Raw genomic sequence first — 16894 nt, 5'->3', positions numbered from 1 at the left:
TGCCACGTGTGGCGAGTAGGAGGTGATTCCGAGCAACGAACGGAATCGAGGGCCACGCCGATCGTCGTGGGCCACGCCGAGTGCGGGAGCAACGTGCGGCGAGGAGGTGCTCAGAATCAGAATGGAGGCCCCGATTCGCGTGGAGGAGGTGGTGGTTCCACCGAGTAACGAGTGGTCGGAGTGAGCCGGTCGTGCCGGCGTGAGTCCGACGAGCAGTGCGCGATCCGCACGGCGGAGATGGGCCACAGAGTAGCGAGTGGTCGGAGTGGAGCCGGTCGTGAGAGAGACGCGGCGTAATTCCGACGAGCAGTGCGCGATTCGCACGGCGGAGATGGGCCACAGAGTAGCGAGTGGTCGGAGTGGAGCCGGTCGTGAGAGAGACGCGGCGTGATTCCGACGAGCAGTGCGTGATTCACGCGGAGGAGATGGGCCACAGAGTAGCGAGTTGTCGGAGTGGAGCCGGTCGTGAGCTCTATGTTCCGCTGATCTCCGCTCGTCACGGAATCACGATCAGCGGAATGCGTGCCCCGAGCGGCCTTTCTGCAGACCTTTCGCAAAAGGGGCCTTAGTGGAGCACAGGTGACACGTCGCCTCTCGGGCCGGCATTCGGAGCGAGGATGCGGCCGATGTCCACACGAGTAACATTTTGCATACCGGGTAGGCCGTGGCCGGGCAGCGGCGGCTGCGGGGGAGCTCCGGAAGCGGGATGGTTCTCTCGGACGGAGCCGTTAGCGTTTCGAGTAACCGAGGCGAGGGTCATACCTTCGGCTCCAAGCGGGTCCGTTGTTCCAACGGGGGTTGCGGCCCAGGTCATTTCCCAGTGGCCTCCTTCAGCAGGTGCTGTGCCGGAGTCCGTCATGCCTGCTCCGGCTTTCGGGCCTACAGGAGAGCAGCCTGCGTTTTGACGACGCGGTCCCGCAGAAGGCTTGCGAGGTCCCCATCGTATCCGGCCCTCGTGAGGCAGACCGGTGGCGAGAGGAGTCGGAGCTCCGTCGCTGGAGCTAGCTCGACGGGTCCTCCGCCGGGCGTTCTTCTCCGTAGCGCCGCAGCGAGCAGTGCGGGAGCGTGGGTTGATTCCGAGCGATGTCAGGAGAAAGCTGGACTGTAACACGGACAGCCTTTCGCAGCGGTGGGCTCTGTCTCGTGAGCCGCAAAGTTATTCTGCCGCGCGTTGAGCCAAGGAGCAACTCCGACGCAGATCCCTCCGCTTGAGGGTCGGCTCCGCGAGGTGGTACCACGATCATCATCCGGCGATCTCAAAGATCTAAATGATATTAAATGTCGTGAAAATCGAACTCTGACACGACTGGACCTCTGGGTAGGCTTTAATATCATTTAGATCCAAAGGCATTCCTAAAAGAATACATTCAAGCAACAGGCAATAAATCAGCATCACATGAGCAGGAACGGTTGCATACAGGTGCGTACAGGTAGTATAACTATAAGCGAGCTTGTGATATATATAGCAGAGTCGTCACCTTTCTAGGGAAGCCCAGAGTAGCGAGAGAGAGTTACATTTCGATTACGGATGTACATCTCCTGTCCGCGCTGATATATATATAGGAACCGTGAAAGGGTCGCGTAGCGGCCATGAGGCGAACAACATCCGTGTCGTAACTTGGATGACGATTTCATATGACGATTTCATCACAGTCACCATGGTGTTTGACGCAGAAAAGTTTGCGGTGTCCCCTAATGAGGCACAGTTCCAGGCGTTAAAAAGATCGGAACTCATGATATTGACCAAATATTTTAACTTGGAGGTCCGAGCTAATATGAAGAAAGCAGAGATGCAGACATTGTTGGTAGAATCTCTGGTGTGACAAGGATTGGGATGAAGGAATACCCTTGTTGTTTGCTACGAGGGAATCTGTTCAGGAGTCACTGGGGTTCAGTCCTTTTGAACTTGTGTTTGGACACGCAGTGCGAGGACCATTGAAATTGGTGAAAGATCAGTGGCTACAGGAGGAGTCACAGTCAACAGTGGTGGAGTATGTGTCAACGGTTAGGCACAGATTGCAAAGACTTGTGAAGTTGCGAGAATAAACTTGAAAGTGACACAGGATAAAATCAAAGTAAGACATGACAAGAAATCTCAGATAAGAAATTTCAGTCCTGAGGACCGAGTGTTAGTGTTGCTTCCTATTCCAGGTCAGCCACTACAGGCTAGGTATTTTGGTCCCTATGCAATCGAAAGGAGGGTTAATGAGACAGATTACATGGTGACAACTCCCGACCGACGGAAAAAGCGGCAGCTGTGTCATGTCAACCGACTGAATAAATATTATGAGAGGAAGCCTGTGGAAGAATGGTTCCTGTCTCATCTGTCGTGCCTGTAGTCGGGGTGCAAGAAAAATCAGAGGTTGAGGCCGGTGTGAAGTTTGATAACTTTGATGACCAGGCTTGTCCCAGATTGACGAACACAGAAGTGTTGAGTCATTTAGAAGAGAAATTAGGTCATTCTGACGAGGAAACAACAAGGACAACTATCCAGCCTAATTTTTGAATTTGCACATTTGTTCACAGATGTACCTGGTCGTACTGACCTGGTATATCATGATATTGAGGTGGGGGAAGCCACTCATGTGAAGCAACACCCCTATCGGATGAACCCTGTGAAAATGGAGCATCTTCGGAAGGAGGTTCAGTATATGTTGGAGAATGACATCATCGAACCAAGCAGCAGTGAATGGAGCTCACCATGTGTGTTGGTTCCAAAACCCGATGGCAGTTTTCGCTGTTGTACGGATTTAAAACGGGTTAATGCAGTGACCAGGACCGACTCATATCCCATCCCGAGGATTGATGACTGTATTGATAGAAGAGGCCCAGCTAAATTTGTAACTAAGTTTGACTTGCTGAAAGGGTATTGGCAGATTCCTCTTACTGATAGAGCCAAGGAAATCTCGGCTTTAGTCACACCAAATGGGTTGTATCAGTACAAGGTTCTTCCGTTTGGATTAAAAATCAGGCCTGCTACATTTCAACGGCTGATTAATAAGCTTATTGCAGACCTTGAGGGGGTGGAGGCTTATCTGGATGATGTCATCATACACACTATGACCATGGAAGATCATATTAAACAAATTCAGGCATTTTTCAAGAAACTGACTGAGGCAGGGTTGACCATCAACTTATCTCAGAGTGAGTTTGTAAAGGCACAGGTGGTGTTCCAAGGCCATGTAGTAGGTCAGGGTCAGGTGCAACCGATGGCAGCCAAGATAGAAGCCATTGATCGCTTCCAAGTTCCAAAAAGGAAGAAGGAGCTTATGAGATTCTTGGGTATGGCTGGTTGGTACTGGCGGTTCTGCAGGAATTTTTCTGATGTGGTAGCCCCTTTAACGAATTTGCTGAGGAAAGACACCAAGTTTGTTTGGGATGACAAATGTCAGGCTGCCTTTGCTCATGTCAAAGCAATATTGATGAGCTCTCCTGTCCTAGCAGCCCCGGATTTTCAAGCACCTTTCAAGTTGGCCATTAGTTTCAAGTTGGCCAAGTTGGCACCTGCGACATAAGGGTGAAAGGTGCGAGGAGAACTCGGTGGGTGAAGTACCAACCGAGAATGAAGGTGTGGAGGTTGAAAGAGGTGACAGTAAGGGAGGCATTAAAAGAGAGGCTGAGTAGGGTCGAGGATGATGTGGTTGAGCTTGAAAGTGGTTGGATGTCAATGAAAGCTAGTCTGTTGGGAGCCGTTGGTGAGGTATGTGGATGGACAAAAGGACCACCGAGGCACTCGGAAACATGGTGGTGGGATGATGAAATTGGAAAGAGGATTGATGAGAAGAGGAAGAAGTTCAAGGAGTGGCAGAAGGCGAAGGGTACGGGAGCAGAAACAGCAGAGCATGAAAGTTATAAGGCAGCCAGGAAGGCTGCAAAGAAAGAGGTAGCAAAGGCGCAGGAGGCATATAGGAAAATGTTCGGAGAATGCTTGGATTCGGAAGAGGGTCAGAAAGCAGTATTCAGGATTGCAACGCAGATAGCGAAAGAGAGGTGTGATATGATGGGGGTGAGTTGCTTGAAGGATGAAGTGGGACAAATCGTTATGGACCCAGATGGAATTAAAGGAAGATGGAAGAGATATATGGAAATGCTGTTGAATACAGAGAATGAATGGGATGGCAACATAGAGAGTAACCCAGTTTTAGGACCGGCAGAGAAGATAACTGAGAAGGAAGTTGAGGAAGCGATAAAAGCAATGAAGGGTAGAAAAGCGGGAGGGCCGACGGGAGTTGTGGGAGATATGTTGAAGGCAGCAGGAAGTTGGGGTGTGAAGAGAATGACAGAGATCTGTAATCCCTCTCCCTCCCACAGATCTCTCGATGTCTCCATGTCTCTCGGTCCCTGCTCTCAAATGTTGTGTTTGTGTCCTTCCCCCTCTCTCCCCATCTTGTCTACCGCTCCCGATGTTATTTGTTTTATGTGTCTGTTTGTCTTTCTGTGTGATTAATGTTCGCTCTTTCACGAGCCTCGATCTTGTATACAAAAAAAAAAAAAAATCAAAAAAAAAATCTGGTGGTGAAAGAAGGGCCGCATTCCAGTAGATTGGGAACTGAGTACCCTCGTCCCTCTATACAAGGGGAAAGGTGACCCTCTGGAGTGTGGCTCGTACCGAGCGATAAAGTTATTGGAGCATGGAATGAAGGTATTGGAAATGGTGTTGGAGAGGAGGATAAGGAAGAAAGTGAAGATCGACGAAATGCAGTTTGGATTTATGCCAGGAAGAGGAACGACAGACGCGCTTTTCATTGTGAGGCAGTTGCAGGAGAAGGACATGGAGAAGAGGAAGAAGTTGTTTCATGGGTTTGTTGATCTGGAGAAAGCATTCGATAGGGTTCCACGCAAAGTATTGACATGGGCATTGAGGAAGTTAGGAGTGGAGGAATGGTTGATCATAGTAGTGATGGCAATGTACAAAAGAGCATGCACAGCTGTAAGGACGAAGGATGGGAACAGTGGTGAGTTTGAGGTGAAGGTGGGAGTGCATCAGGGGTCGGTACTAAGTCCACTACTATTTAGAGCTGTGATGGGGGTGCTGGCTCAGAACGTAAAGGAGGGTTTACCGTGGGAGTTGTTGTATGCAGATGATCTGGTGTTGATTGCGGAAAGTATGGATGGACTGAAGGAAAAGATGAACAAGTGGAAGGAATGTATGGAGACAAAAGGTCTGAAGGTGAATATCGGAAAGACGAAGGTGATGGCAAGTGGTAAAGCATGTGGTGAGGTGGAAAGAACCGGGAAGTGGCCCTGTGCTGTGTGCAGGAAGGGTGTTGGAGTGAACTCCATTCAATGTACAATGTGCGCTGAGTGGGTTCATCAAAAATGTAGTGGTCTGAGAGGGTCATTAACCAGCGTGGCAGCTAAATCCAAATGTAAGGTGTGCACAGAGGGAGCTGCAGATGGAGGAAATGTTGAGTTGGATCTTGGAGACGGCGTGAAGCTGGAAGGTGTGAAAACATTTTGCTACCTCAGAGACATGCTGAATGGAGAAGGTGGATCAGACTCGGCAACGGTTGCTCGAGTGAGATGTGCATGGAAGAAGTTTCGGGAACTGAGTGGCGTGCTGATGATGAGGGGAGTGTCGCTGAAGCTGAAGGGAAAGGTGTATGCTGCATGTGGGAGAAGTGTTATGATTTATGGGAGCGAGACATGGGTAATGAACGTAGAGCAGCAACGAAGGTTGGACAGGGTGGAAATGCGAATGGTTCGACGGATGTGCGGAGTATCGTTGAGAGAGAGGAAGACAAATGATGATTTGTGAAAGATGATGGGAATAGAGCCTGTGATTGATGCTGTGAAGAGGAACAGGTTGAGATGGTTTGGTCATGTGTTGAGGAAGGATGAAAGTGACTGGTTGAGAAGAGTGATGGAAATGAATGTAGAAGGAAGTAGAGGACGGGGAAGACCGAGAAAGACTTGGCTAAAGATGGTGGAAGAAGAAATGCGGGCAAGGGTGGGAACAAGGAGAGATGCAGAAAATAGGGCAAAATGGAGAAGATTGTCATGGGGACCGCAAGGCTAACCCCCGCTCTAGTCGGGAAAATGGCCTTTAAAATGCATGTTGTTGTGTGTTGTTGTTTCAAGTTGGCCATTGATGCAAGTGATGTGGGGGCTGGGGCAGTTCTATTACAGGAATATGAGGATGGAGTGGATCACCCGGTGTGCTACTATTCCAAAAAGTTTAACAAACACCAGGCAAATTATGCCACCGTGGAAAAAGAGACCCTTGCTCTCGTGCTAGCGCTTCAGCATTATGAGGTGTATCAAGGAACTACTACCTATCCTATAAAAGTCTTCACTGATCACAACCCCTTAACCTTCATTCAAAAAATGAAAAATAAAAACCAGAGGTTGATGAGATGGAGTTTAGCTTTGCAGGAGTTCAACTTGGAAATTGAGCATGTAAAGGGCAGGGACAATGTCGTTGCTGATGCTTTATCCAGAGTGAACTAACTTTGGAAATTCCTGTAGGTTGTTTGGAAGTTTTGTTGCTTTATTTTGGGGAATATTAATTAATTTGAGTGTGAGATTTACTTTCGTTTGTCAAAAGAGTTTGTGCATGCAAAGAAAGCTTTCACTATTTTCAAACTTTCTTTCTTGAGGGGGGGGGGGGGGGGGGGGGGGAAGTGTTATGGATTCGTCACTTCCGTTGTTGTGGTTTTCATCCACTGTAAACATTTTTGGTTGCATGTACTATTATTGTTGTTGTTTAAGGGAAATAGAGATTACTATTTTCAAAAGGTAAAAAAAAGTTAATGTTTTAAATGAAACCGGAACCGGACGACGACGAAGAAGAAGAAGAGGAGAAAAGGCGGAGCGAGTGAGTCGGACAAGAAGCCTAGCTGCTTCGAGGTCTTGAGCGAACGTTGGCGAACGAGGGTCACAAGTGATCTTTGGGTTTCCTGGGAAAGGGATTCCTGCGACAGAGTTATTATCGCTGTGACAGATAAACCTGCGTGACAGGTTTTGCGGTTGATTCCGAAGAGAATCATCGGAGTGCCATTACGTCTCGAGAACGGGCCGTTGGCCATTTGGACTCGTGCCCGATGTTCGCATCGCTCCAGGTTTTTCACCTCGCTTCAACCATTTTCACCGCATTCAGACGTTAATCTGGAGTGTGTGTAACGTGGCTTTTGAGTGGGAAATCTGCGGTTCGCTGATTGGGAGCCGTCGAACGTCCATACCCGAGGGTGTGATTTCCCCGTCGCCTTGAGGGCACCTTTGTGCAGCTTTGGCAGCGACTGTCACTGTCACCCGAACGGGATTCTGGTCTCGATTCGATATCGTTCTGACGATCACCGGAGCATGGATTGGCTTTGGCTTGAAGCCGGGAAAGAGACATTGGGGATGTTCTTTTCTCTCACTTGGAGCACAGTTAGTTATATTGTACGAAACTGATGGTACCATCATAGGAGATATATATTGGTTGTACAGTTGATTACTATTGTTATTGTACTGTTATTCTTGTGTGACCTTCATACAATACTTGTTTGTTGGTAACAATTGATGTGGTTTCACCATTGATCTTTGACATACAGAATAACACATTTTTCTGCCGTGACTCCTTTCGGGGCTCGGAGGTACACCGTGACCGGGGTTTGGGGAGGAGCACGTAACAGAAAAATATATATATATATTTATATATATATATATATATGGGAGCTTACACTGGATCAGCATGTCGCTGCATCCTTGGACAACTCCTCAGCACCATCCTGACACATACCACTGTGTTTTCTATGGAATGAGGTGTTTTTATGGTGGCCAGAGTGCAAATCCTCCCACCAACCTCCTTGAGAAAGGACCCAGTACGCTGGTACTCATTTCGCCGACCTCATAAGGATGACAGGCTGAGTCAACCCCCCCTGGTATTAATTCAACAACTGAACAGGATTTTCACCTTAAGATCCCAAGCCCACCACCCCAACCATGAGGCCAACACCAGGTATACAAAAACTAATTGAATATGTAAATATAAGATGGTGTATCGACAGTGGTAAGCATTTTTCACCTGCTGAAAAATATTTCGCCAGCCTTTAAAACCTTTATTTTATTTCAAATTGATTTATATACTTGAACACTGTAGAATACAAATTGCCTTCTATGTACTTTCAAAAACGTTCTTTTTAGCAGTACTTGGAAAAATATTTATGCTGTCTCCTGCCTTGAGGGCGGAGTTACTGTGTGATTCAGCATTCCCGCCAAAAGTCTCATGTTTGCATCAACAAATTCGATTGCAAATAGCAAATGTCCAGTCCTGTCTTTGTACATACTTAATAGTTATGTTCCTGATAGTTGCATTGATTATTTTGTGGGAAAAATTCAAATATTCGACCTACCCTCTCTTTTCAGGACCACACGGTGGCTGTGGCTCTTGGACTACAGATGGAGAAAATGATTTTCAACCTCGCTGACACCCACCTCTTCTTTAACGATCTTGAGGTTGGTCTGTCTTGAATCGCAATTGTCTTGCACCTCCACTCACAATTATAATTATTGCCCCATGCACGTGAAGCGAAAAGCGGGGTTAAGCAATTGGTTCATGTCTATCCATCTGCCTATCTTATCAGTTTATGATCATCAGTTTACGATCGAGGAACAACTTGTGTAAATTGAATGTCATAATTTGAACATGAATTGGAACATGAATAGGAAGACAAGTTTGCCATTTTACAGTGTACTTTGGCTCTGAATTTGTCTAGATCGTGTATGCGCAAAGAGGAAGTGAGATGATATTGAAGGAGCTGGGGCTCCCACGTCGATCGGAAGAATGGACGCGACAAAAAGCTGGAATTCATCCGAGTTGCTTTAATCAAACCAAACACTCAGGCACTCTGAAAAGCCCGTTTATCGGGCAGCAATATATATACATATTATCCCGGAGCGTTTGCCCAGGAAAGGCGAGAGGGGGCGTGGCCCAGCGTCCTGGCTGCGGCCTGGCAAGTTGAGGGCGAGCCTGCCCGGGCGTCCTGGACGAGCCCGGCATGGTGATCGCTCCGCGTCCTTGATAGGTGCAAGGCGATTGTGAAAACCCAGCGGTAGCCGCTACACACGTCCCCCCAGAATCGACTTGCACCGGCAGGGTCAATTTGAGGGGGGTCCTGATGACCCGGCCGAAGCGACCCCTGGCGGGTCGTGGGAGGGGGTCCGGTGTGGTGGTGGGCGGTCGAGTGGGGGGCACCGTGGACGGGGGGCGGCCTCGCCGCGGCGGAAGGGCCACCCGTGGTGGGTGGTCGACGTCCACGTGCGCCGGCTTGAGGCGGTCGACCGCAATCCGGTCCGACCTGCCGCCGATGTCGATGACGAACGACTTGTCATCCCGTCGCAGCACCCGGAAGGGCCCGTCATACGGCGGCCGGAGAGGCCCCCGATGTGCGTTGTGACGCACAAAAACATACTCCGCTGTGCGAAGTGCTGGGGGGACGTAGGACTGGGGGTCACCGTGGTGGGATGTTGGCACGGGGGCAAACCGTCGGGCGGCCTCCTGGAGGTCCGAGCGCTGGTGAGCTGCGGACCAGGGACTGGTAGCGTCGGGCACGAATTCGCCCGGGACGCGTAGCACCTGGCCATAGACAAGCTCGGCGGTGGATGCCTGGAGGTCCTCCTTGGGGGCCGTGCGGAGGCCCAAAAGGACCCACGGCAGCCGGTCGGCCCAACCGCCGTCTTGAAGGCCGGCCATGAGCGCGGCCTTCATGGAGCGGTGGAATCGCTCGCACAACCCGTTTGCTTGGGGGTGGTAGGCCGTAGTACGGTGGAGCTTGACCCCCAGGTTGCGGGCGACCGTGCCCCACAGCTCGGAGGTGAACTGTGGTCCGCGGTCTGACGAGATGTCCGCCGGTGCGCCGAAGCGGGCGACCCAGGTGGCGATGAAAGCCTGCGCCATGTCGGCGGTGGTGGTGGAGACGAGGGGAACGGCCTCCGGCCACCTGGTGGTCCTGTCCACCATGGTGAGCAGGTGTGTGAACCCCGTGACGGGGGGAGGGGGCCCACCAGATCCACGTTGACGTGGTCGAAACGTCGTTCGGGCACGGTGAAAGGTGCCAGCGGGGCCTGGGTGTGTCGGTGGACCTTGGCCCGTTGGCAGGCCGTGCAGGTGCTGGTCCAATCGCGGACGTCCCGACGAAGGCCGTGCCAGACGAATCGCGCTGACACCAGCTTCTGGGAAGCTTTCCGGCCCGGGTGGGAAAGGCCATGGAGGGAGGCGAAGATGCGGCGTTGCCAGGTGACGGGCACGATGGGGCGAGGCTGGCCTTGGGAGACGTCGCAGAGCAGGACAGTGTCCGCGAAGGGGATGTCGGCCAGGCGGAGGCCTGTGTCCGCCGCCCGGAGGGCTTGCACCGTGGTGTCGGTGGGTTGGTCCGCCGCCATAAGCGCAAAGTCCATGCCCAGGTGGACCGCGTTCGCGCTGGCCCGGGAAAGACAGTCGGCCACGGCGTTGTTTTTGCCGGTGACGTGCCGGATGTCCATGGTAAACTCCGACACGGCGGAGAGGTGGCGCTGTTGGCGGGCCGACCACGGCTCCGTGACCTTGGCCATGGCGTAAACCAATGGCTTGTGGTCGACGAACGCCGTGAAAGGTCGGCCCTCCAGGAGGTGGCGGAAATGGTGGGCGGCCAGGTGTAGACCGAGGAGCTCCTGGTCAAACGTGCTGTATTTGAGCTCGTTCGGCCGGAGCTGCCGGCTGAAAAAAGCGAGTGGCTGCCAAACCCCGTTCACCCATTGCTCATGTACGGCGCCCACCGCGTAGTCGGAGGCATCTGTGGTGAGGGCGATGGGAGCGTTGAGCACCGGGTGAGCGAGCAGTGTTGCGTCGGCGAGGGCCCGCTTTGAGCTTTGGAAGGCCGCATCCATTGCTGCGGACCAGGCGATGTCGTGCTTGGCCGGCTTGCCCTGGAGGGCTTCGTAGAGGGGCCGCATGAGTTGAGCAGCGCGGGGCATGAAGCGGTGATAAAAATTCACCATTCCCAGGAATTCCTGCAGGGCCTTTATGGTGCGGGGACGCGGGAACGTGGTGATGGCCTCGACCTTGGTTGGCAGCGGCATGGCCCCGTTCTTGGTGATGTGGTGGCCCAAAAAATCAACGGCCGTCGTGCCGAAGTGGCATTTGGCCGGGTTGACGATGAGGCCGTGCTCGCTGAGGCGCCCGAACAGTGTTCGGAGGTGGAGGAGGTGCTCGGCCCGGGACGTGCTGGCGACGAGGATGTCGTCCAGGTAAACGAAAAGGAACGGCAGGTCACTCAGCACGCCGTCCATCAAGCGCTGGAACGCCTGAGCCGCGTTCTTGAGACCAAACGGCATCCGCAAGAATTCGAATAAGCCGAGCGGCGTGATGACTGCCGTTTTAGGGACGTCGGCCGCCCTGACAGGTACCTGGTGATATCCCCGTATGAGATCAATTTTCGAAAAAATGACCCGTCCCGCCAGACGGGCGGAGAAGTCTTGGATATGCGGGATCGGGTACCTGTCGGGGGTGGTAGCGTCATTGAGACTGCGGTAGTCACCACACGGGCGCCATCCACCCCCCGGCTTTGGCACGATGTGCAGTGGCGAGGCCCACACGCTTTCGGAGCGCCGCACGATGCCGAGGTGCTCCAACGCGTCGAATTCGGCCTTCGCCACGGCGAGCTTGGCTGGGTCGAGGTGGCGGGCCCTGGCGTAGACCGGCGGGCCCGTGGTTGGTATGTGGTGCTCGATCCCATGCCGTACTGCGACGGCCGAAAACGTCGGCCGCGTGAGGGCCGGGAACTCCGTGAGCAGGCGAGCAAACTCGTTCGCCGCCGGGACGGCGCATGCCAGCTCGGTCGGCGCGGAGCTGCTCAATGTGCATACCAGGGAGCTGAAGGTTTCAGCGTTGATTAAACGACGCCGTTGGATGTCCACCAGCAGTCCGTGTGCGCAGAGGAAGTCGGCGCCTAGCAGAGCCATGGGCACGTTTGCGGTTACAAACGTCCAAGCAAAGCGTTGGCCGCCGAAGCAGAGGGTGACGTTGCGCGGGCCGAAGGTGCGGATGGTCGATCCGTTGGCCGCAACCAAGGAGGGGCCGCAAACCGCGGATTGCCTGTCCTGGTCAGAGGCGGGTATGACGCTCAGTTGGGCGCCGGTGTCGCACAGGAAGCGCCGTCCGGACGCTTTATCCGTGATGAACAGTAAGTTGCCCGTGTGGCCGGCGCTCATGGCTGGTAATGAACGCCGGACCGGCCGTTTCCCGGCCTGCCGAAGGTGCACGGGGGTCGGCATGTCCGGGCCTTCTGTCCGAACCTGGCATGATAGTAACACCACACTTGGTCAGGTGGAGGCCCCGGTCGTCGTACTGGAGGTGGTCGGCTCGGTGTAGCGGCCGCCAATTGCATTGGCAGTTCGGTCGTCGACCGTGCCGGGTGCTTGGGCGCCATGGGTGTTGCGTCGGACGGCGGTGGGTCCCATGTCGCCGCTGCGATGCGCTGTCCTGCGGCGGAGATCTTGTCGGCTTCTCTGGCAAGGGCCCGGGGATCTGTGATCGTCGTGCTTGCCAGGGCGAGGCGTACCGGGTTAGGCAGCTGACGGAGGAACAGCTCCCGGAACAGGAATGCCGGAGAGTGCTCGCCGAGCAGTGAAAGCATGTAGTCCATTCGCTCAGAAGGGCGCGTGTCGCCGAGCTCGGGCAGGTCGAGCAGGCGCCGTGCGTGTTCCGCCGATGGGAGGGCGAAAGCGTCGAGGAGAAGCTTCTTAATCGCGCCGTATTTGTCAGCGGCTGGCGGGCTCTCGAGGAGGCTCAGGGCGCGGGCCGCGGTGGCCGAACCGAGCGCTGCTACCACATGGTGGAAGCGGGTGTCGTCGGCCGTGATGCCTCGCAGGGCGAACAGGGAATCCGCCTGTGCGAACCAAACCGCCGCGTGAGCCTCCCAGAAGGTAGGCAGTTTAAGGGCGACTGCCGTGTCCATGTCGGTAGGTCACCAATGAAGGAGCTGGGGCTCCCACGTCGATCGGAAGAATGGACGCGACAAAAAGCTGGAATTCATCTGAGTTGCTTTAATCAAACCAAACACTCAGGCACTCTGAAAAGCCCGTTTATCGGGCAGCAATATATATACATATTATCCCGGAGCGTTTGCCCAGGAAAGGCGAAAGGGGGCGTGGCCCAGCGTCCTGGCTGCGGCCTGGCAAGTTGAGGGCGAGCCTGCCCGGGCGTCCTGGACGAGCCCGGCATGGTGATCGCTCCGCGTCCTTGATAGGTGCAAGGCGATTGTGAAAACCCAGCGGTAGCCACTACAATATCTTTATTTTGTCTGCCTGTCTGGCACTCAAATAAAGGTGAAAATCATTCCAAACAGGAAATGTACTGTTTTTAAGGACATTATAAAGAACACAAACAACAGGCAGAAATAACTAATGTAATGTGTTAGATAGGGTGATGTAATAGACACTGGGTAAAATGGGGGTAAACTGGAATTAATTTATCCATATGCCTTTAAACCTCTTTAAACCTTTATTTAAATTGAATTATAAATTTGAACCTTGTAGAACACAAATCGTGTTCATAATACTTCCAAGAACCTAAAGTTTTGCATGACTTGCATATGTTGTACAGGGTAGTGCATGTAATAGCCAATAGGAGCTGTCAAATGCAACCTCTGGGAAGTGGGCGTGGCTTGTTAGAGTGTGCAGTATTAGGGTGAAGAAGAGGCCGCCACTATGGGTATCTTTGATGCCAATCGACGGTGAGCTCTATGGTGATCAATAAAGCCTCCATCTCCTAAAATATGACTCAACGTCGTCTTATGACAGTGTATAATCGTGGTGTATCAGACTGCTTCAGTATCGCTAAACTTCCAGATTATTTTTTTTAAACTATCCTTAAAATCACAACTTTATTAAAATTTAAGGATACACTGGAACACTGCAGGGGGTATTGTGTTCTATGAACTCTCTAGTTTAGTAAGTTATTATCTCCAAGACATACTTCTTCCTGTTAATAATGCTGCCTTGGTAGTTCCAAATATAATGTGAAGTAGCATTTGCACGCTTTCAAAACAGGAAGTGCTTCACAACGGAAATGGTAGTGGTAGTGGAGCCCTTACAGCTTGCCTTTCCTTCTCAGAGGTGGTTAACCTCACAAAGGGGTCAATCATCACTATCTCCCAGCCGTAACTACAAGTGTAAAATATTGAACGTATTGAACATTGTTTGGCTTTTTTGTAGTCACACGGATGTACAACAACTGGCCAGATCTCAGCATATTGGCAGGAATAAGATTAGATCAGAGGTGGTCCGACCCACTAACAAGCACATTCTGTAATATGTTGGATCATCCTTCCGAGGTCGGTGAAACGAATACCAGCTTATTGGGATGAATGAGCCATTCGAGTGTCCTGCGTCGGAGTGACGCCCGACCAGGATTGTGCCCAAGAGTCAAGAAACTGCTTCGGCAGCCATATGCATCTGAAGATGCAGGAGTGGACATCGCATCAATTAGACAGTTGAAGAAACTTTATTTCGAGATCCTGGCATCATTCTGGTTATGGTGTGAGAAAATTTTGGAAAACGTCCTGCTTTGTCTCTTCTGCCATGTTTTGCCTTCCTCAATGAAAGATGCACCTTGTAAGGGAGGGAGGAGGGGATCATCAGTGTGGCTTTGAAAGAAACATGAGTAAAGGTTGACAGGTTTGATTTGTACAGAAGCTGCCCACTGCCTCTGCTCTCCCATTGGCCTATTCTGAAAATCATGTCCGAGGCCGGATATGACTAATTAGGCCACACACTGCATGCCTTACTACTGGCTATTTGTTTCCAATGTAGTCAATTTGTGATCCCCCAAGTTTTTGTTGTTCTCCCCTGGTGCCATTGCCCTTGTCCCAGACAACATCAGTAGCATAAGCCATCGGCCACCTGATTTCAACCCTAACCCTATTTTAACTTTCATTGATCAATTCATATCTACTGGTCTGTAACACATTTGCAATCGTCTTGGACTCTCAAATCTTGTGTATTCATGTTCCAGCTGCATTGCAGAGAATGCAAACAATCTCTCCTCCCGAACCTGCTCATTCGAGGCCTCATTAGGCACAACGACTCTGTTAATCATATGTGCTCGAAGTGGACGGAAATGTGTGTAGTGGCATTGGGGGTCCAGGTTGATTCATTTATACTGGGAATGAGGAGCAAGGGAAGTAATTAACCATACTTCATTCCTGGTAGAAATTATCAATTCAACCATGTGATCGTAAAATTTGGAAAAAAATGATGTCAAAGATTAAGCCTATAGGCTAACTAATGTTGTGGTTAGCAGTGCAGCAGGTGACATTGTTGTACGGTCAGCAGTTTGGTGTTTTTCACCGACCGCAACTGCCCTGCAATATATATTATTATGGTATCGGAACACTCGCCGGGCTCTTGAGGTGCGTACTCTGATCCGCTCCACCACTGACCATGAGGCCACCAGTCCATGGATAACTCTTCAACCCGACGGGTTGTTAAGTAACCGCGGACACCGGTTACGATAATTAGGTCTATCAGGGTCCTCCCCCCTTTTATGTCGAGCTACCAATTGGTGACCGAATGACCTCAGCTAAGGTCCGCACCCTCAGCGTTCACCCAACTTTCATAGGTTAGGCAAAGGATTGGCAGATGTCGCTTAATATCAATAAATGTAAGGTTCTGGGGATGAGTAAGAAAAATGAAAATAGGGACTACATAATACAAGGGGCAGTCTTTGAGTGTGTGACACAGGAGAAGGATATGGGGGTGATAATAGATATGGGTGTTAAGAAGATAGCATGGTGCAAGGCAGCCACAGCCTATAGGTAAAGCTAAGATGGTTTTCGACTTTTAAGTTGTATTCCTAGGGAGTTCATAAATCAAAAGAGGTAGATGTAACACTGTACAGGAATTTAGTGAGGCCTCTTTCAGTCAATTTAGTGAATGAGGCCTGAGATTGTGTGCAGTTCTAGTTATCACATCTGAGGAAGGCCATTTCTGTCATTGACAGGGTTCAGCTTAGAGCGACTTAAATTGATTTTAGATGAGGAGTAGCTGGAGGAGACAGGGCATAATACATTAGAAAGGTGATTACGAATGGGTCTGATGGAGAGGTTTAACATGATGACAGATAAAGACAAAATACTTTCAGGAGAGTTTTTCAACAGAAGGGAGAGTGAGAGTAACAGGACCAGGGGCCACAGTTTCATAAAAAAGAAGAGGAGAGTTTGGACGGTAGTAATAAAGGGGTCGATCGTTAATAAGAGAGGTGTAAGGGAGGCATAATTCTGGGAAAGGGTATAAAACCGTTTCTAGAGTGTTGAAAGTTCCCAAGAGCACAGTTAGCTCCATTATTTGGAAATGGAAAGAATGTGGAACTATGCAGACTCTTCCGAGAGCCGGCCGTCTGACCCAACTGAGCAACATAGCAAGAAGGACCTTGGTCAGGCAGATGATGACCACTTTGACAGAACTACAGAGTGCCTTGGCTGAGATAGGAGAACCTGCCGGAAGGCCAAGGCCAACTGTCTCTGCAGCACTTCACAAATCCAGGCTTTATGGGAGAGCGGCCAGATGGGAGCCACGCCTGAGATAAAGACACATGACAGCACACGTTAAGTTTGCAAAAAGGCATATGAAAGACAATGAGAACATGAGGCAAAATAATCTGTGGTCTGATGAGACCAAAGTTGAAATATCTGGCCTGAATGTAAAGTGATATGTCTGGTGGACCAAGCACAGCTCATCACCCATCTAACACCATCCCTACTGTGAAGCATGGTGGTGGCCGCATCATGCGATGGGGATGCTTTTCAGCAGCAGGGATTGGGAGACTTGTCAAGATAGAGGGAACGATGAATGGAGCCAAATACAGGCAAATCCGTGAGGAGACTTGCTTCAGAGTGCAAAAGACTTGTGGTGAAGATTTAAGTTCCAACAGGAC

The 16894-nt window shown here is 51.1% G+C and overlaps 1 protein-coding gene across 1 annotated transcript in view; it reads left to right on the top strand.

The window, feature by feature from the left end:
* Positions 1–16894, top strand: part of LOC137432982 (protein phosphatase EYA4-like) — a 153191-nt gene that overhangs the window by 115201 nt on the left and 21096 nt on the right. The window contains exon 10 of the mRNA XM_078783782.1: positions 8350–8439. Coding sequence (XP_078639908.1) covers positions 8350–8439 — 90 coding nt within the window. The remainder of the gene's footprint in view (positions 1–8349; positions 8440–16894) is intronic.

Source organism: Myxine glutinosa, chromosome 8 (genome assembly GCF_964187855.1).
Source record: "Myxine glutinosa chromosome 8, kmMyxGlut1.1, whole genome shotgun sequence".
Taxonomy (NCBI): Eukaryota; Metazoa; Chordata; class Myxini; order Myxiniformes; family Myxinidae; genus Myxine; species Myxine glutinosa.
This window is presented reverse-complemented; position numbering and strand designations above follow the sequence as displayed.